At 35.4% G+C, this 21,435-nt stretch overlaps 1 protein-coding gene across 1 annotated transcript in view; it reads right to left on the reverse strand.

Annotated features, from left to right (window-relative positions):
- Nucleotides 1-21,435, reverse strand: part of LOC145671025 (uncharacterized) — a 45,056-nt gene that overhangs the window by 22,190 nt on the left and 1,431 nt on the right. The window contains exons 2-3 of the mRNA XM_081739682.1: nucleotides 14,037-14,176; nucleotides 6,231-6,357 (exon numbers count right to left, since the gene is read on the reverse strand). Of these exons, the coding sequence (XP_081595808.1) occupies nucleotides 6,231-6,357; nucleotides 14,037-14,165 (256 nt within the window). The 5' untranslated portion in view covers nucleotides 14,166-14,176. The remainder of the gene's footprint in view (nucleotides 1-6,230; nucleotides 6,358-14,036; nucleotides 14,177-21,435) is intronic.

Here is a 21,435-nt window from a genome sequence, read left to right on the forward strand (position 1 = left end):
CCCCATGTTCCCATAGTTCCGCCCATGCCGTCAGCCCTCCCAACAAAAAATTTGGTGCGTGCCTGGTAGATATTATTATTTCTTCTCGAGTTCGGAACCAACATTAAGTTGTAGGGCCATGTCTCATACAGCTTCGCTGTTGTAAAGGAATATGAAACTCCTGACCAAATTTCGCTACAAACTGATTTTTGCGAGGTTGCACTACTGTATATAACATATGGAGACTTAATTTTCATCAACAAAACCCTTAACGATTAAATCAAACAAGCATACCAATATTAATTCATTCTGAAGAATCTTAGTGTATAGATTGGATACGTTAAATTGAATTAATAATTTACTTCCTATGTATGATCTTACTTGCTTAGCCTTTGCAAAGTGTGATCTCTGATTCAAAAAGTAAGCTCAGAAATTGGCTATTTTTTAAAAACTTTATATTAATTTTCATTCGGCAGCTTAACATGCCATTTAACAACAACTGGTGCAATAAATCTATATCTAATCATTTAGTTTGCACATAATACAAAATTAACACACACATCCAAATTCACATAAAGTTAGCTAACAATTTTAAATGCAACAACAGAATAGCATACTATAAAACATCTTGCGCTCGCTTTTGCCTTTCGCAGTGTTGATACACTGATATTGCGATTAATCAGAAGCCAAAGCTAGATCATGGAAGATTTATATGAATTACTGGTATTCATAAAAATTTCAGCAATTGTTCCGGTAGTTATTAATTTAGTTTTCTTTTTCTATTTCTTGAAATTTTCTTTGAAATATGATTGAATATCTAAAAAGAAGAGTAAAAAATGTGTTGGATTTATAATAGTATAATTGCGCTGAGTGTGGTATCACTGCAGCTGAAACATGTCTCATTGCCAGGTTCTTTCAGCGAGCGAGAACCCCACACAGCCACATGCGCGCGCCACTTTCAAGTAGGAGCTCCACTGACTTGTTCGGCTGCGTTGAGACAGATTTCTTGATGTCTCTCTGGCGTTTTTGACGGAGACAGAACTTTAATTCCCCAGTTTTGAAAAATAAAATTATTTACAAATTAGGTCCTACCACTATTGTTATTAGCCAAGCTATCACGGACCCTATTGTTTCTATATTTTTCTACAACATGAAATGTATATTGCTTCTTATTAATTAAGAATTTCTAAAACTATGTTCTTTTAATTTGAAAGGGTAGACACTGTCTCAGTGTCTCATAGCACACTACGCTACTGATGATCAGCGAAAGTTATTCTGCATAATTTTATAAGCGACTCAAGGGTGAAACACTTGTTAACGAAAGCAATGTTGTGTATATAATGCCTTGTTTCTGACCAAATATAAAGTATTTTGTAATCTTTAGACACTTTTCCTATTCTTTTTGTCACCCTTGGTTGTGTAAGGAAGCCTCGAACAAATAAAGAAGAGGTAATATTACAGATAAGGGGCGCTATAAATATATTAGGTATTTCTTTTGTTACCTAACCATAACGGCCTAGGGTCGTCTTCAGTAGAATAAAAAATGCTACGTGATATTACATTCACGAAGGAGGAAAGGATGCTCTAAATATATTTCTTATTCATTTTGTCTGCCCTGCTTCTCAGAAATTATATACCTTCTGTTGGAGGGTGCTGAAAAGAGAGGAGGGGAAATAAAACGTCGTGCCCCCTCATACATTTTAAATTTTGTGACGTGGTTGCTCAAATTATTACTAAAGAAAGCACTCTAACTAAGATGTGTAAAGTTACAACATTATGTAAGGGTGGCATATTCATTAATAATAATAATAATAATAATAATAATAATAATAATAATAATAATAATAATAATAATAATAAATATGAATGTCTTTGGAGAGCCGAAATTATGTGAGACGAACAATGATATGTAGCTTTTACGTAGAATATCTATTACTTGAGCTCCCCTCCTTCGGGCAACTTTGCTTATGTAGTAAATTCAAAACAATTTCAATTTAAGACAAATATTTATAGAGAAAATTAAACATTTAATAGGGAAATCTGTTATCAAAATATCCAAACACGTAGATAGAAGACTATGTAGTGAGAAACATTGTGAAACTATAAAATTCTCCAAATTAGAATTAACATTTACTGGAAAACATTCGTTATGCATCAGTGAGCACAGGGGAAATAATTACGAATCTGTTTGCAAACAAAAATTAGACACACTAATGCAAATGCGACGATATTTTCTCTCTCTTTTTTTTTTTTTATATCGTCATGAGTTTTACACATATGTTACAATTTGATTCTTTCCCAAATAAAAAATAAATAAAATAACCTTAGTGATAAAAATGACAACAGTACTTCCACGGGATTCGAACCGTCTACCTTCGGTATACAAACTCGTTGCTTTACCTAACTGAGCTATTTGCTCTATTACGTAAACTGCACCTGTTCTACAGTAAAGACGATTTTTCATTACGATTGGGCTAACAATTCGTCTTTTTCCATAGGTAATTTCCACTATTTGCACTATCTATACGTTAATACTTAGCATAGATTCATATATTTGGATTTCGCTGATAATGCATATAATAAGACATACTAGAAATATTTCGTTAAAATTTTCGTTTGTAGATCTAATCCACGCTTCTCTCAATGACATAGATGTCGCTGCTTCATGTTGAACTGCAGAATTCCCTCGCGTTCTTGAAAATTTCCCACTTTAGCAGAGTTGGTAATTCTCGAGATTTCTGTCGATTTAATGTTTTTTGCTTCTAATTTCTTTATTTTAAGCTAATATCTAACACAAATATTAAAAACGGGTTTGTTATTAACCTGTCCTGCTGGGGAAACCTCCCGAAATTTCGAACATGTAAAGAAAACGGAGATATTTTCAAAAAACTTCAAAATAAAGAGACGCGTCATTTATTTTGCTCATGGTAGTACATCCTAAAATCATGACAAGTTAAGTGGTGTCAGCACTAGTATTTAGAAATATCATTTACTAATATTATAATATTTCTACTTCACGGTAATTTACGACCTGTAATAAATATATTACAATATTTCCTGCTTTGAGGAATAGATCCCAGATGTTACATATTGGTACACTGAAATATATTTCTTGAACTTCTTTCACTAAACAAAACATATATGAATATGAAAGAAATAAAGAATAAATAAAATATTCAACCAGCCATGTGCAACAACCGAACCTAGTACGCCACACTAAACTCTTTCATCCGACGCGCTTGACCTGTTCTGAAAATGAATTTATTAATCTCTTAAACCGAATTGAAAATTTCCCTATCCTCGACAGCGAAGTATGGAATTTCTCTCTTGCGACTTGACAATACTGTGAAAACGATACAGAAGCCAATGTATCTCTTTACTTCCACCCCTTCCCACTCGGGTTTATATTTCAAACCTCGTCATGAGACAGTCCCGGTTTGGAAGTCAATGTGACCTTTTCTTTCCGGTAGGTTTGTTTTCTCATCCTTGGAAGCATGTTTGTCATTCCCTTGTGTGGTATCGTGTGGTGTGGTGTCACCTTATTAATAAGGACTTCGTTAATAATGTTATCGTCACATAAAAGAAAAGTGAAACCGAAGGAAATTGTGTTTCAAGAAAAGTGGACTCAAGATTATTCTTTCGTTAAAGAGAAAGGTAAACCACTTTACAGGAAAGTTTAGAAGCAATGTACGAGTATAACATTCAAAGGCATTATACTACGAATTTTAATTTTGATTAATTTGCAAGAACAGCTTCTCGACGACAAAAAACTTGAAGAAAAATTTGTATGTTCAGCAATTGATTTTATTTATTTTATTTCTTTAATAAAATGTTAACGAATTGTCAAGGCTAGCTTCACTAGAAGGACGAAAATTCCACAGCACTTTAAATCTTATTCTGACGGTGACTTTGTAAAACAGTGCTTAGTGGCGTTTACAGAAGTTTGGATCGAAATTTTGTTTGTTTGCTTGTTAGTCTTAAGGAAATAAATATCTTAGTTACCGTTAGAACAGTTTTGATGTTCCTGTGACGTTAGGGTACGATGAATGAGTTCCCCATTGAACAGGGCTATCCAATTCCAGTAAAAATGTTACACATTGTCTTCTACGGGTCCCGACCAGTAAGTCCTCTACGATTGGCCCACCCGCTGTTCCAACTTCCATATGCCTGTCTTGAACAGTATGGGAGAGCAAAAAAATTAAATTTCACAACCATTCACTTCCATTAATTATTCGTCTCCTTCAGCCTAAAGCATGGAATGTTAAAAAAAAAAAAAAAAAAAATCATTTCAGTTTTGATTTTTAATAGTACTACCCAACAATAAGAGCGTTCAGGCGTTCCTTCTATACGCAAACCGTTGGGATGCAGTCGTGCAGACAGTAAGAGGCCAGATGGTATGACCCTAATACCGTGGAAGAAAGGAAAACCATTTTTATGGGATTTTACTTGTTCCGATACCTTCGCCCCATCAAATCTACATTCTTCTTCAGCACAAGCTGGCAACGTGGCTGCTCGCCGTGAAACAGAAAAACGCAAGAAGTACAGCAATTTACTTGACAAATATCATTTTGTCACTATAGCAATCGAATCAGGTGGTTCCTGGGGTCCCGAAGGTCTTACCCTTATAAAAGAAGTCGGATACCGCATTTATTTATCGTCAGGAGACGCTAGAGCAACCTCTTTTCTACTGCAACGCATCAGTATGCCAGTACAAAGAGAGAACGTTGCATCAGTTTTGGGAACGCTACCCTCTGGTAAGGAACTGGAGGAGGTATTTTTTCTGTAATCATCTCGGCGAAAGTAGAATAGTGCTGTTGTAAAACTTATCACAATAATGTATATTATTTGATAATTATATTCTCCACAAACAATATGTAATTTAATTGCATGATTTATTATATTTGTGTTACTCAAGAAATTATAAAAGTTTTTAAATTATTAAAAAAATATTACCTAATGACAAACACATGACAATTAACTAAAAAAAAAAAAAAAAGAGCGTCCACTAAATTACGAAACCTAATTTATCATCCATCCATTCATTTATATATATATATATATATATATATATATATATATATATATATATATATATATATATATATATATATATATTTCCCACTGCTTCAATTAGATCGGATACCGCAAAGTCAAAGACGGATTCTGATTAGTTTTGTCTTGGATTTAGGAATTAGAATTCTGGACTTTCGGCATCTACGGCCATGTTAGCCCGTCACGTAAGAGATTACGTCCCTCGGTGATCACACTATCCAAGGAAAGGGAAGGAAGGAAGCGGCCTGGAACCTACATGTTAGGTTCCATCTCGGCATTTGCCTAATGCGAATGAGAAAAACCCAGGAAAACCTCACTCAAGATTGCTGGCCTGAAAAATCTTTTACACTTTTTCGACTGAGTGTCCGCACTGGGAATCGAACCCGGGACCGCTTGCATCAAAGACAAGAGGGTTAGCAAGTACGCTTCACTGGGCCACTAGTTTTGCCTTGGGTCTCATCTTTATGCAACATTTTGCTTATGAAGGACAGGACTTAATACAAAAGTGGTACTCGAACAACTAAATGAATACTAAACCTGAGGTGTTAAGCTGGATATGAAAAGTTTGTCAATTACTATTTATCATGCATATTTTCAACAAAATAATAATAATAATAAAAACTAATAAAATACAGGGGTACCTCTGTTACGAATTTATCCTGCTCGCAAATCGAACCGATTTTACTGGAAGTAATGCAAATGCAGTTAATTCTTGACTTGTTGATGAATTTACTTGTGGCAAAAATATACATATACTGTAATATAAACTGTAATGTAATGCTCTTAGACTTCTTCATACTATTTTCACTAACACTCTTCACTATCTTAGGAGCCATAATAATGATTAATTTAATGCAGAAAGGAAAAAAAGGAAAAAAGAAATTATATCAAGAACAACGCAACGACAATGTTCATAGCGCGCAAACCTCAGTACAATTGGTGTTATTAGCGAGTCAAAAAACATTGAGAGGCATTGTTCGCTGGTCGAGTCAAAATTTGTTCGAAAATTGTTTTTGTGGGCCGATTTGTTCGTGGCTAAAGGCGTTCGTGACCCGAGCTACTAGTGTATTTTCTCTCACATTTTGCAGAAAAAAAAAAAAAAATAGTACATTTAAAATTCTGGCTATGGACAACTATAAACAAAAAATATAAAATCAATTAAAATTCATTTCGCTGTTCTAGGAAAATTAGTTAACTACCTGCTGACGCTGATAATGGCTTCCATTCTTCATCGTTCTTCAATAGAATCAAAATGGCCTTTTCTTGCACAGTATGCAGAAAAATATCATCATCATCAATTTCAGTGCCATCTATTTCCATTACAACCTACGAAAATTACAGAAAAAAAATATTATAAATAAAACTTGTAAATATCTCACGTATTTTCCTCAATTTCTATTATTAAACTTATGTTATTTCTTGCAATGTTTTTCGACCCTCGCGCAGCACACAACAGCCTGATAGACTTTTCTTTTTCTTCTGCATACGACATAACACTGGTTATAACGAAATTCTGACCTACCAACTAGAAAACAGCACGAAAGTTCAAAAAATACTGCTACCAAACTAAAAAAGACAAGGTCGGCAAAGTGATGCACAATTAACTATTTAAGTGAGTGAGGAGTGTATCTAAAGAAACACACACACACACAGCTAAAATAAGTGTTCAACCACCCAAGTTCTCAAATTCACAAAGAATACTCTACAACAGGAAAGAAATATTCAATTAAAGTAACCAACATGGAGGCGCAAGGTAAGCCACTTTTCTTAAGAATATGTGCCTTATAGCTTCCATAAGTAGCATCTTTCTTTAACCTTAGTCTGTTGCTTGTTAATTCCTTATCGCCTTTATGATGCTAAATCAATACCGAAAATTCTGTGGTTTTACAGGCAATAGAAATCAGAATAATATTTGAACGCAACAACCCAGGATTATCGCCAGCAGTGTGCACTCACTTGCGTCATTCATATAGCAGGCAATTAATTTCAACTTTGAAGTCATTCGTGCTTAGATGCCGTAAAAAGACAATAATTATGAAGACATTATCTGCATCGTCTCTCGAACTGCACATTCATTGGTGGACACTGCGCGATGAATTTTACTTTATTTCATTTTTCTTATGGAAAGAGAATGATAATGAGTTTCAAGAATTTTCTAAATTCTTTATTAATATAACATACGTCAAATCTCATAAAATAGAGTGGGAACCATACCAGAACTCTGTTCTCAGACTCTTGGTATATCCGGCTGGGAACTCTTATCGTTCCTGTCGTCTGCTTTAGCGAATCAGCGCAGACTCTGAGTCCCAGCGATGTCACATGAAGCATGCGCGAGAGACAAACTGTCATAGCTGCTGAGAAATAGGCATGAAAGAATCAACATGTAACAGACAAATTCAGCAAGTTTCTTTTTGTCTGCATTGCGAATAAATACATACAATGCAAATGAATATGTAACAGGATACTCTATACTCGCCACTGTGTACTTCAGTCCTAAATTAAGACCATTACTTCGGAGGATGTCGATCGGTTGTCCGATGCTATGTTTCACATATGCGGCTACAGCAGTATGGCTTTGCGCGTTCCGGATAATCCCATCATTCAGCGTCTCCCGCAGAACCTGCCCAATCCTTCACCCCCAAGCAATGCAGCCTTGCACTGAATTACCTGTGGGTTCAGAACGTATAATACCTCTCTCTCCGTCAGTCGCCCAGACTCCGATTAACGCACTCAACATTACCGTCTACGGTCCGGATTCGGGAGGTCGCATCTGTCAGAAGATCTAAAATGCAATGTAGAGAATAGGTGGAAAATCATCTACTCGCAAATACTTGTTACAACAAACATCATACACTTACATTACGGCTACTGTGTTTCTGGAAACAGAACAAAAATCACAAGTGCCTTCGTGCCTATTTATTATTAAAATCTAACATACCTGAAGAATTACAAGAGATATATGTACAACTTCGCCCCATTTGCGTAATTAACTTGTAGAATATGAAGTGAATTTCCAAATAAGTTCAATGTCTCAGGCCTGTATCACACGTGAACGAGTTTGATCTTAAATTACAAGTCTTTCCTTCTTTTGATATCCGTTTAATCTACCAATAATAAACGTTCATTCCGCCACTTCTGCACAAGAAATAAGATGCCCACTCCGTATCTGCATCGTAGCAAAGTTATTTCTATATCCGATTCAATGTATAACGAATTGAGTTGAGTTGATTTTAGTTTAGCGTCTCGTACAGCAGCGAGGCTATATGAGACGTGGACCTACTGATTAACGTGGAATCCGAACCACATGAGCTCCCGCCGGGAATCGAACCCGGGTCTCCCACGCCAAGTGTAGCGAATTGTAGAGTAATTTTGTCGGAAGACTGTTCACTCATGCCCCTCTTCCATCTTGGTCCCTAGTTCCTCTTATCTTTTTGTCCGCCAAAAGGTATATCGTTCTCACCTGCCTTTTGATCATGAAACACGGCGTGGTACAATTTTACTTTGAGATTAATTAGTAGAGTACTAGTAAAACATTAGTCACCAAAACATTAGTTACTAATTTCGTAGATAACTTGTGGAATATCGCGCATAACTTTGGCTTTTCCAGCACAATTAATATAGATTAACACCCTGTGAACGAGATTTTACAAGTCATATTTCTTATAATTTTTTGATTAGTCATGCACCAACACACACACACACAAATTCTCGATTGTTCTACGCACTTCTCCGTTCTCTCTTCTTTTTCTTCTGCCACTGTTTCACCACCAGGTGGCAGCATAATCGAGGAACGGTACACACAAGGTAAACTAACGAATTTGGATTATATCCACTATTGAGCACCAAACGCAAAATTTGCGTTAGAGTGAAAAATTAAATTAGGCGTAAAATTGGAGCAGTCAACACGGTAGACGTAGCACATGACATCAAAAACTGATTTCATATGCGGCAGAAATTAAATCATGCATGCTTTTATGAACTGCGTCATACATATTCGTATTTGTTATAAAATAAATATATTCTTCTAAAATAACATAAAATAATATAAGATAGTGAAAAGAAAGTCAGCACATGAGAAGTGTATGATTAACGTCAGCGGCGAAAGTGTTAAAAGTATTTTGTTTTATATTTGATTTGTTCATTTTATGTTGTTTACGTCTCATTCTTGTCGCGCTGTTTCACGAGTGCCTGATGCAGCCACGATACCAAATCGTTCGTGTGAAGTTAATATGAAGGTTTCCTGTATGACGAATAGCACCGATAAGATTTTAGAGAGTTTTATTATACACATGTGAGCTGAAATCAGTATAGCTGAGAATTCACAGCATACAGTCGACACAGTCTTTAGTTTCTAGACACTTGTCAGTGAATCTGATTTGATTTTAGTTTCTAGACACTTGTCGTGAATCTGATTTGATTTTAGTTTCTAGACACTTGTCAGTGAATCTGATTTGATTTTTCAAGTTTGGCGTCCTTTTCAGTAGCGAGGCTATATAATACGTGACTTGTTGCTGAAAACCTGACAACTATCTGACGATTATACGTCCAAACCGTAACCGAATAATGTGAGAACAGGTTGGGAATGTATTGGATAACGTAGTGGTTTACGCTCTGGCACGGTGAAAGCCGGAGACCCAAGTTCGATTTCTGGCTTAGTCCCAGTTTTACACTGTTTCAGTTTCTCTGAATTTGCACCTAAAAAGGAAATGGTGTAACGAAAAGTAGTTATAAATAGTGTGTCACCGTTAGAAGAATACAGTACATAAATAATAAATAAATAAATAACAATGTATATTGATGAAAGGGGGAAACAACCGAACTTTTTAAACACCAGATCCTCTGTAAATGCGAATTCAATAACACACAACAAGTGAAAAAGTGAATGACAGGACGGGGACTCGAACCCGGGATCTCCGGATACTGTGCCGATGCGTTAACCACTACGCCACCCTGTCCGCTTTCCAGTGCTCTGAGTGGAGAGCACCGACTTCAGGAGTAGGAAGGTCTGTTTTTGAACTTCAGGTTTTTATGTAATTCTCCAGTTTTTATTTTATTTTTATTTCTATCCCCAAAAATAACAGTAATTTTACTTAAGGGTAAATATCAAAAATTGCTATTTTCTCACAAACGATTCCAACGGTTTTGTTTATATTTCAAAATTCATTTTTCCTCAAAAACAACCCCATTATGTGATATGTCTCTGGAAAAATCGAGAAGGGGTAGTTTACTCTTGGGGGTGAATGCTTTTTTTTTTTTGGACGATTTCTCAAAAACGATTCAGGCGATTTTGTTCACATTTCATTAATAACTTGACTTTTGTTCATTTTTCACTATCATAATTTATTTGTCCTGAAAAAATCTATGAAGGGTAATTTATTCTCGGGGATAAGCTTTTTTCAGACGATTTTCTCAAAAATGACTCAGATTATTTTGGTCATATTTTATAAATTATTGTGTTGCATAATGTCCTATAATGCTGCATAAATCACTTCCATGAGAAGATTCACAAGAGGAGTTTACTCTTAGAGTGATATATATCGCACACCCGGTGGAAGAGTGTAACACTCAAAAAATGGAAATTTTGAGTTATCATCGCTCAAAAGAGAATAGCGAGAGCGAGAGAGAGAGAGGGTGCGAGCTCTACGTGGTAGTATTTTCGCAGGAACGTAACTAAACAAATTAACCCCTAGATGGCAGAAATATCAGTATTCCAGGGACCAAGTTTGGTAGAACAACAAACTTTGAAAATCATGTACCCACAAATATGTATTTTTGACTTGTAACAGTTTTCAGGGCCGGATTTAGGGGGGTGCAAAGGTGCACGTGCACCCCCCTCCCTCATTGTAAATTTACACTACTAAAGTGAGAAGCTAGCAGTGAATTTTGCAAAATCAACAGTTTCAGTAAATTTTCTGAAAGTTGAAGGAAAAGGATTCTTCGAGAGCAGATACTTAGCATTTCCAGGGCAACTCCTCATTCACACCACAAATGCCTAAAGGCATTTAGAAAACTCAAAGTTAATTCAAATATACTGGCTATTATTTGGTGCACTCACCTCAGAAAATCCTGGATCCATCCCTCTGTATATATATATATAATATAATTTTACTCATGCGATTTTATTATTATTTTCTAAACAAATATTTCATTAATACCTTAATATATGGTATAAATCATTTCTTATGGAAAACTCTGCAAGGGATAGTATTTTTTGAGGATAAATTTTCTTTGGATGAAGTTTTCGGAAAACGCTTTACAATTTTGTTCATATTTCACAAGAAAATGTTCCATTAATAACTGTCGCGCATGATTTATTTAAGGAATTGAAGCGAGAAAATTTAGTGCGGTGAGTCCTACCTCTTATCTTTAATGAAACTATCCCAATTTCCAATTAAATTATTCTACATTACGATGTGAAACCATATATGTGTTTATTACATATTGTTCCTTAGTTTGCAAAGTGTCATATCTCAACTTTTCTCATTTTTCAGAAGAGTGATTTGAAATTTTGCACCTATTTCACTTTCCTATTACGCTCGTGTTTACCAACAAATATTTTGACACAATGTAACCAAAAGTACATTCATTAATATAACATGTTCAAATTATATAATATTGTAATATTAAGACATAAAAAATATGTTATTTGAGATACGTCACTGTGCATAGTTCTTGGGATATAAAATAATGTCAAATTGAAGATGGCAAACTGTAAATTTGTCCATTTGTGTACATCTAAGTTGCTGTACTCATCTTTGATAGATTAAGTTTAAAAAATAGTAACCAAACGATAGAATCAAAAGTCTTATTTCTTTCATTAATTAATTAAACATGTTTATGAAATTAATAGTAAAAGATCAAACGAATAAGGCTTATGATCTTCCACCGAAAAAGGAAAACAATATGGCATGAAATTAATACCACAAATTAACACTATTAAGTTAATATGAAGATGTATGAAAGAAAAAAAAATCAAGACAGCGTCTAAATAATGAAATTAAAAATAAATTATGGTATCCAAACTATAATATATTATTTTTGTAAGTAAACATGGGTATAACTTAAATGAGTACAGTTAATAGCACTTCCATACAATACTGAAAATTACTGAACCATGTCCATAAAGTAATTGGCAAAAAACAGCCCTAAGTTAAAAAAAACTACAAAAAAGAAACCCTTTTTGTTTGAGACCATTCTAATGGTCGAAATGCAAGTAAAATTGCTGGTGCTCAGACATTTGTATGCCAAGGGTAGACCCGTTGCACAGAGATGTTGTCTGCGTATTTGTCTTGGTCGACTTTCTGCTTTCACAGGTTAACCTTCCCGACCTAAAAATCTTTTACGTTCTTCTTGAGGTGCTTAAGTTGAATTTCCTTGTAGTCTAATTGTAGGTGGCGGGTTTTGTAGAAAATAGTTGTCTGAAGTGACGTAACAAAAAAGGGGGGAGTGAAAACGGGGCATGTGCCACGGGCGCCGGACTGGGCGGGCGCAAAACTGAGTAAATATTTATTTTCACTATAAGGCAAGGGAAGGATTTTTAGGAAACTAAAGATTATAAAAATATACCTCAGAAACTTAACAGGACACCAACGACTCACCAACCTTAGGATCATATCCATAAAGCATAACTTAACTTCAAAGCTATCTTTTGAGGACATTATGAAAGAGTCCGCAAAGTTAAATTTTAGTTCCAACTTTCTGTGTTTACATTTAATTTACATTAATTTAAGAGATTTGCAAAATGTCCGAGTATAATACTTGAGACAACAGCTTGACTGTCATAGTTAAATATTCTATTCTAAAGCAACAGCCTATAGATTCATTCTACATATATGCACATCCCAATATAATTCCAAAAACATTGTGGATTGCAGTTATTATGATAAGACTATAAGAATATGTTAAGCATGCTAATCTCAGATTATTTGGCAATCAAATAGTAATTAGTTTGGTGTTTTATCTTGTACTAAAAATTAAATTATGTACTGCAATTTTGAAGTCAAGCTTTACCACTTGAAGAGAAAGTGGAATAGGAGAATTACTGTGTGATGCCAATATCAGGTGTAGTCAAGGAGCGTTTTGGTTTCGTTGGCCAGGGGAAGCGCTAAGGCGAATTCTAGTACCGGGCGATAACTAGCTTAGTTACGCCGCTGGTTGTCAGTGACCTCTTCATTTCTATCATGTTCTTCCAGTCTTTGTCTTTTGCATTGCTACCATCTGATTTTCAAATTTGTAGAATTTTAAGATCTTTGGAGAGCTGCTTGAAGTTGAGGAAACCACTATGCTGTAGTTCCACTACCTCAAAAGGATGTTTTCTACGAGCCAGGTTGATGACAGGGACCAGTTATGAAGGCACAAAAATATTTCGTACTTGCTTAAACAACATATTAACACAAATTACGCACTTAGGTAAACATACACACACATACAAATAGAAAGTCGTTTGAGATACGACTGTGTGAACAATAGAAACTTTTTTTTTTTTTTTTTTTTTTTGGGCAAACTGTCGTATCGTGAGTAACGGCAGTTCGAGAGAAATTTAATTCTCTACAACTGAGATACGACAATCATCAAACTACTTATTCCACAGTTATATTTAGAAATTTAGATACGGCCATTCAAGAGAATTATAGAGCTCTTAAAGGGGAATTCGGGATTGGTGTTAACTCAAAAACCGATTTTTTTTTTTTTTTTTTTTTTTTTTTTTGAGATACGACACTTTGCAAACAAAGGGACGATGTTTTCCCTTTGCTCCTTCTAAAAATCGTAGAATGTCCCTTTTTTCTCTCTCTCTAAAAAATCTGGCAACTTTATTCGCATCTCAGATTTGAGTATCGAAATAGAGCAAAATGTTTTTACCCACTGAGGAAGACGTATGTTGCCGCTGAAACAGTTTGGAACAAAGTTGAATAAGATGCATTTCTGGATAAGTCAGTTAAATTATTCAACAGCGTATGCACATCACATTCTTTACCTTATTATACAAGACATGATTAAAAATTTACCTTAAATGGAGAATTATCATCATTATATCCTAACTTGGAGGCAGCTTTACATTTGAAATCATCCAAAGTCTCTGCCTGAACCATCTTCTTCAAGGACCTATCAGCACTCCAAACTTTTATGAAGCTCATTTTGCAAACTTCTGGAAAAATAACAGATTGTATGATGCATAAATTTTCTTAACGTGGTGAAGAAAGCGTCTGGGATATATTGTTAACGTAACACAATAACTAAGTAGGGATGTACCAATATCACTTCTTCACCGATACCGATACTGAAGAGGCCGATACTTTTGAACATATTTCTTATACATTATTAAATATAAGGCCAAAATTTGACATACAAAGACAAAAAGCAGAATTTCATATTAGGTTCCACACAAAAAATATATTTCCTCTGAACTTAATCCATTTCACATAAAATGAACTAAAAAACAGCAAAAACATAGTGTAAACTTAATTCTGAGTCAGTGATTGATATTTAGAGTGATAACGTAGTTTGATAGTTACATTGTATTTACTAGTCTCTGTTACATACAAATAATGCAAACAGATACTACCGTTACAAATTTTTATTGTTTACAAAATTATGCGTGCTGGACCAGGTGTTGCTGTGCATATCCTAAAAACAATAAGGATTATTTAAGCAAAGTCGGAAACGCTGAAACTATTTATTAACTTCTGAACTAATTGCTTTAACCAGTGAAAATTTTCTAGAAGATATTTTGAACAGTTATATGCATTGTTACGAACTACTTCTTAACCTTCAGAAAATCTGTAACACATCAGTCTTGCATAAAAACTATATCATTAAAAAATGACACACGAAAACCCTGATGAAAACTCCCTAATTCTGAAATTAATGTTATTATAAAATTATATTTTTTTGTAAATGCAAAGTATTACAAGTCACTTGATTGTAATTGTAAGACTTTGAAAAAGTAACATAGTAAAAGAATAACAAGAAGTAAATTCTATATTCTATTCAAATCTTATAACAAGTTGGTAAAAATTCAAACTAAGAAAGTCTAATTCAAAAGTTTCATTCATTTGTAATAGTTTCAAATAATTACTAAATATTTGAACACTATTTAGTAATTTGCAACATTCTTGTTACACAAGCTATTTTCTAGTAGTTGAAATTCAGTAAACGCAAATCACAAAGACGAAACAAAAGTGCTTCAGCTGTTTCAGGCTTCATCCGTTTTTAAATTATCGTACATATATGTCCACCAATACTACAGAGACGTTCACTTTCAACTGATGATAGGGTAGCACTGAAATATTTTGTTTACAAGTTGTACACGTAAAAGAAAACTATTTGAATGTAGTTTTCACCACGATAGAAGATCATTATTTCTTGGGTCTGCGATCCTGACTGAGGACTTTTGGCTTTTCTTCACCACTATTTTGGCATGAAAACTCCTCCGTGGCTAAGCGGTTAGCGTAGACGCCTTTGGCGTGGAAGACCCAGGTTCGATTCCCGACGGGAGCTCGTGTGTTGGGATTCCACGTTAATCAGTAAGTCCACGTCTCATATAGCCTCGCTGTTGAACGGGACGTTAAAATCAATTCAATTCGAATTTTGGCATGAAGTACTAAAAATATCATTTGAGTACGAGTAATGCAAATCAAACGCATACACATGCATAAAGAAGTCGATTGTACAATGGATAATAATTTAGATCAACTGCATGTTTAAAAGAAATCTATGAAATATAAGTGTCACTGTTAACATCAAAGATATTGAAAATAGTTCGGAAAATGTATCGGTAAATATCGATCGATGTCCATTTGCCGATACCAATACTCCCAAAAGTGGCCGATATCACCGATGCCGATATATTGGTACATCCCTATAACTAACTTGTATTATATTGTAGTATTGAGTAAAAAGTCCTGCCTCTCTTTGATGGTTATACTATGAAAGATGAGTGCAGGAGTCGAAGCACTCGATTTCTTATTACTAATACAAAGATACAAATGTTGAACACAAACTGAAAAAAAATACATTAATATATACACGAAGTATTTCAAAGATTATAAATAAACAAAAAAATCAGGTAGAATAAATATTAAATAGTAGGTAGAATAAATGTTGCCAATTCCTCAAGCTAAGAGCAATTTTTTTTTCTATGTATCACCTTTGAGTATGAAAGGAAGGGAAGAAGAAGATACTAAGTAGGATTAACATCAATGGAGCCCAAATCTTTTAATGAAACAAAAATCTTACTTGTCATCAAGGAGGCCATCGTCAAAATTGAAACTTAAAAATAATAATTAAACATATAGGCCTAGCTCCTCGTAGCGTTTTTGCTAACACTCTCGACTTCGATGCGAGCATTTCCAGATTCGATTTCCGCTAGGGGCCCTTGGTCGGAAAGGTGTAACAGCTTTTCCTGGCCAGCCATCCTAAGTGGGGTTTCCCTCATTCACAAGCATGCCGGGGTGGTACCTAACACAATGGTTGCAGGCCGCTTTCTTCCTTCTCCACTCCTTTCTTTCTCCCCAACTCTCTGGCTAATGTGATCGCCGAGGGATGTCTTCGTCATATGTGACGGGGTAACAATGCCATAGATGCCGACAGCCTAGAAATTTAATTCCTAATCCTAACCTCAAACACATTCCTTTGGATTTGTGATGTGGTTTTGCGAATGATTTTGACTTCCTTAACACGTTTGAGCATATCTATATGTTTGTAAAATCTTGATCCTTCTTGTCTCTTATATGCTCGTTTAATCTAGGGTTGCCAGATATACCAGGCCGAACACTTCTAAGGGAGTTTCAAGTAACGTCGTTGGCAATACTGGCAAATATATTGCTGAGACGTATAATTTGCCTAAAATATGGTTCAAATATGCATTTATATACGGGTGGGGCATTGTCCTAAATGGTACAAATACTAAAGTGCATTAAAATTCTTGCACTCTAGTCCCAAAGGGCACAAGTTCTAAAAATATCTTATGGCATTACCATCACATCCATATCAATACTGTAGAGGTAGTACGCATAAGCAGCAAATATTGTGATGTTTTATCGACTATTTAAGGTTGTAGAATGCACGAAGGAGTGAATAGGTTATAACCCGCAGTGCGGCATTGAAATTTTAGGGAATTTACCAAAAGTAACTTCAATGAAATTAACGAATCCTAAAAGAAGTATTATTAATAGTAGAACAATCTGCTTGAGAAAGAGATATTGAAGCAAAGCCACTGAATCAGTTTATAAGCAATAGTGTGATATGCACAATAATGTTTATAATATATATAATTTGCATATCAAATTTTTGAATTACATATATGAATATTTAATGATTTAATTAGTTGCAATTTTAATTTTGATTTAATTAGTGTATTTTTGTATGTAAATATTGCTTTGTGTTTTATTAATAATGTACGTGACATCAATTCATCATTAATTAATAACGAACGACTGCATAGAATAATTGGAAGCCAAATGATATCAAGATATGGGGAGTTGAAGGAGCTGAAACGACGTTAAGATTTGAGTTTCGCAGAGACAGCGAAGCAGAGAGAAAAAAAAAAGCAAGAAGAAAGCAAACGTCGACGCTCTGGCTTTGTGCGAGCAAGCTTGCATGTTTTAGTTACGCACTGTTGCTATCTCGTTTTCGTATGTAGAAACAGAGATGATCTCAAGTATAATATAAGAAGAGATAGGGGAACAGTTGCAGCGCTTTGAATCTGAGTAGGACACTCTGCGCACTAGTAGACGCAAAGTCGAGAAAGACAATGTCTCTCCAACTCAGGAAATTTTCGCGTATCCATATGAAAAGTTGGATACAAAAGAGCATGAACTTTTCAAACTCCGCCCCTTTATAGCGCCCTACATCGCTTTGGCTTCGCTTCACTCCAACGAACTTCAGGTTGGCACAGTGAGCCTGGAAAATTCAAAATTTGAGCAGTCACCCTGGCAGTCGATGCAGTCTAGCTGATACTCACGATAGATGTCACCCTAGTCTTAGTTGTTTTCAGCTTCTGCTATAATAGATTGTGTACACGTAAACTTTCTGGATGTTTTCGATATATATATTAACATTAGAGCGTTGAAATGTTTTAATAAAGTATAGTGGCTTATATTAATGTAGGTCCGGACATTGGTAGATGGTTCTGCAAGGTTTTTTAAATCTCCGCAGACAATACTGAAGGACGAGAAGTATGCTCGCCCAGTTATTAATCCTTTTTTATCAGGTTTTAAGCTATGAAAGCCCTTGAGAGGCTACATGAATAATATTCAGTGTATATAATTTGTTTATTTTAATCTGAATGAAATGATAAACAGTTTAAAAGTCATAAAACTTTAACTGCGTTTACCACAACTACTCATAGTCATACAGGTGGGAGTTTGGTAACCGGCCACCAGATGTCAGTCAAAGTCAGGAACGATCATGCTAGTGAGGTGAACTCATAATTACAACAATTTTTGTGTTAATATTACGATTTTGAACATAAATCTATCATGTGTGATAAAGTTGCATATATCATTCTGAAGCTCTGTTAATGCTTAATACAATGAATATAGTCAATCAAAGAACTTTGCAACGAGTGAGCAGAGACATGTTAAAAAGTAAGTGTAATTGTAGATATAATCAGAAAATAGGTCACGAAGCAGCGCGCTTGAGAGGGTGGAAATCCCACACCCCTATTTTTGCAGGTTTTGGAAAGTGGTTCCAACCAGTGCGAGTCTCTCGGAGACAATGAACTTCTGTTTGTGTTAAAAACAACAGGGTTGAGAGACTCGAGGTCACTTGCTCTATACTTGTAGTCCAACTCACGTCGTGCGTGAACGAGTTCGACACCCGAACTATTTGATAGGCAGTGGACTGTTAGCGGGACAAGTGCACATCGAACTTACACTAGTTCGATACCCGAACAGTTCAAATGGTGTGTGTTTCCATAGTGTGGATAAGCTCACTATGAGCGTGTTTTAATTATTCGCTCTTGAAATAGTTTCACAAGTGATAAGCGCACTAAACTCAGTTCGTGAGTGACATGAATCTCTAGCAGTGAAAGTAAACGTTATTTTGTATATACATAATGAAGTTTCAGCGGTGACAAAACATTACGTAACCGTTTCTTTTATATATATATATATATATATTTTATCGCGTACAAAGACTGCGCTAAAATAGCTTTGTACAGACAATGCGAATCAAAGAACGGCATCGTTGTCATTTGTACATAGAAATATAACATGTAAATATTATATCAATTCAGTGCTTCATATATATATAGTAAATTGTTGTGTGCTTAATCCAGAGCGAGACTTTTTCGTGCTACTAGAGTATCGCAGCACCACGCTCCAATCAACAGATGACCGTGACATGGGCAGACATCAAAATCCAGTTTGTTGACGACCGTCCCCTGCAGTTCAAAAGAGAGGAAGTGAGAACAGAGGACCAGATGGAGAGGACCAGCTTTCATCTGTGATCCAGAGCTCCAGGAGGTGAGACAGTCATCTGAGCTACGTCAGAGTCCCGACACCTGCACAGGAATCTTCAGGACCGGAAGTGGTCGAAGACCAAAGGAAGCACCAGGGATACGACGACAATGAAGATAAAAGTGAAAGTATAAGTTAACGCGTGCACGAACAATGAACTCAAAGTAAAGTAGCCAGATCTGAGCTCAGGAATGTATATATATATATATCAGTGTTCAAATTGAAATTCGGAAATGACTTATATGACGAAAAAGGCCGCATTTTCGTGTTTGCAAGTGTCAGAAATGTGTTAATATTTAAATAACCAAACAGAAAGATAAGATGAAAACATGACAGGTCATAAAAATCTGAGCTTTGCTCATGATTGTAGTAACTATATGACACTAGTGAAAGAATTGATGCTCGTAATACTATGAAATATCCCATAGGAGATACATCGAGAAAGTGTATAATTGGCAAGTACAGAAAAAAAGTTGGAAACATAAGAATAGTTGTGGTGAAGTGAGAAACCCGTAGTTAATTTAATAAATTAATAAATAAGTGAAAACGTACATCCCCACCGGTTTCGCTCCGAGCCTTCGACACACGCTACCTCCATCATGTGTACTCTCACCAGTGACTATAATTAAAGAAACCAATCCCCTCGCGCAAGCTTCACAGCAAAACATGTAGAACAGTTTTTAGGCGGTTTAGGCCAAATTTACTTTAAGAAAAAACTGTTTTTATAACACAACACGAAATTCCAGGTCTGAATCCAGTAGCCAATTCAGAGAGTACTCTTGATCGCCATTTCTTCGAAGCCAGACAAAGTGAAGGCTAATTGCCTATCGCCAAAATAAAATATTTAGCCATTAATGGCGATCGGAAATTTCGCGCCCTGATTTATAACCATAACGCTTACGCCCTTTTAAACTAAACCTGCACCGAGTAATAAACTCCGCATATAAAATAGGAAGTCATTAGGAGTCGATCTGATGGAAAAAGACAAGGTAGGCCTACAAATTGTGGATCTCTAGTGGTGACCTTATTCTCAATTTACACGGAATTTTGTCTAGAAAACAGTGTTCATAGCCATAATCCCTTTTAAAATATTCCTGTGTCGAGGAATGCAACGTCGCTTATATTTTTTTTTCAAACTACTAAAGAATCAATTTCATTGAAAAGCCAATATATACGTGTACTGTAATGGTTTCCTCCTGATACGCTTGAACTAAACCATAATAACTATATACAGTATTCACTCAAATAAAGAAACTGATGCACATTTAATAAGTAAGACGCATTCAGGGAATGCTTTTCCCCCCTAAATATTGTATTCTTCGAGAAATAATCTACCTTAATAGTTTTACAGGTTACCTCGTATCCATCAATTTAGAATTTAATAACCTTGCAACATAATGACTATACACATTTTACTTCCAATACTTTAATATACAATGTCTGACAACTGTCGCCTTTCTTTTTCTATTAGGTATGCTTGCACAAGAGAAGGCATTTATTCCGAAGTTGGGCGTCCGCTTTCGCCAAGTTATTTCGCTGTTATCTCCTTTGCACACTTTCTGCAATTTGTTATTAGGTTCATTAATCCGTGCTCTTCACAAACTTTTAAAAGATTTTGCTCGTTATCAATGTATTGCTTCACAAATGTTAAAACTGTTAGTTCATTGCCCTTGTACATTCGCCATGTTGATAACATAAATGCTAGTTTCTTTCCCATAATGCAACTGTTCGGTTACCTTGCGCCAAGTAGTTCCCTCCGCTCGCCGTATAGTCCCATGTTTATAACCCTTATATATAACAAATAAACAGATTTTTCGAGACTCATATACATTATCAAGCACACAAACGATCAAATTATTCATATCTTACCTGTAAATTTTAAAAATTTTGCTGGAAACGGACGCCCAACTATGGAACTTAACCCCAAGAGAATTCGTTCGTAACC

Source organism: Thermobia domestica, chromosome 15, assembly GCF_964235325.1.
Source record: "Thermobia domestica chromosome 15, izTheDome1.hap1.1, whole genome shotgun sequence".
In the NCBI taxonomy this organism is placed as follows: Eukaryota; Metazoa; Arthropoda; class Insecta; order Zygentoma; family Lepismatidae; genus Thermobia; species Thermobia domestica.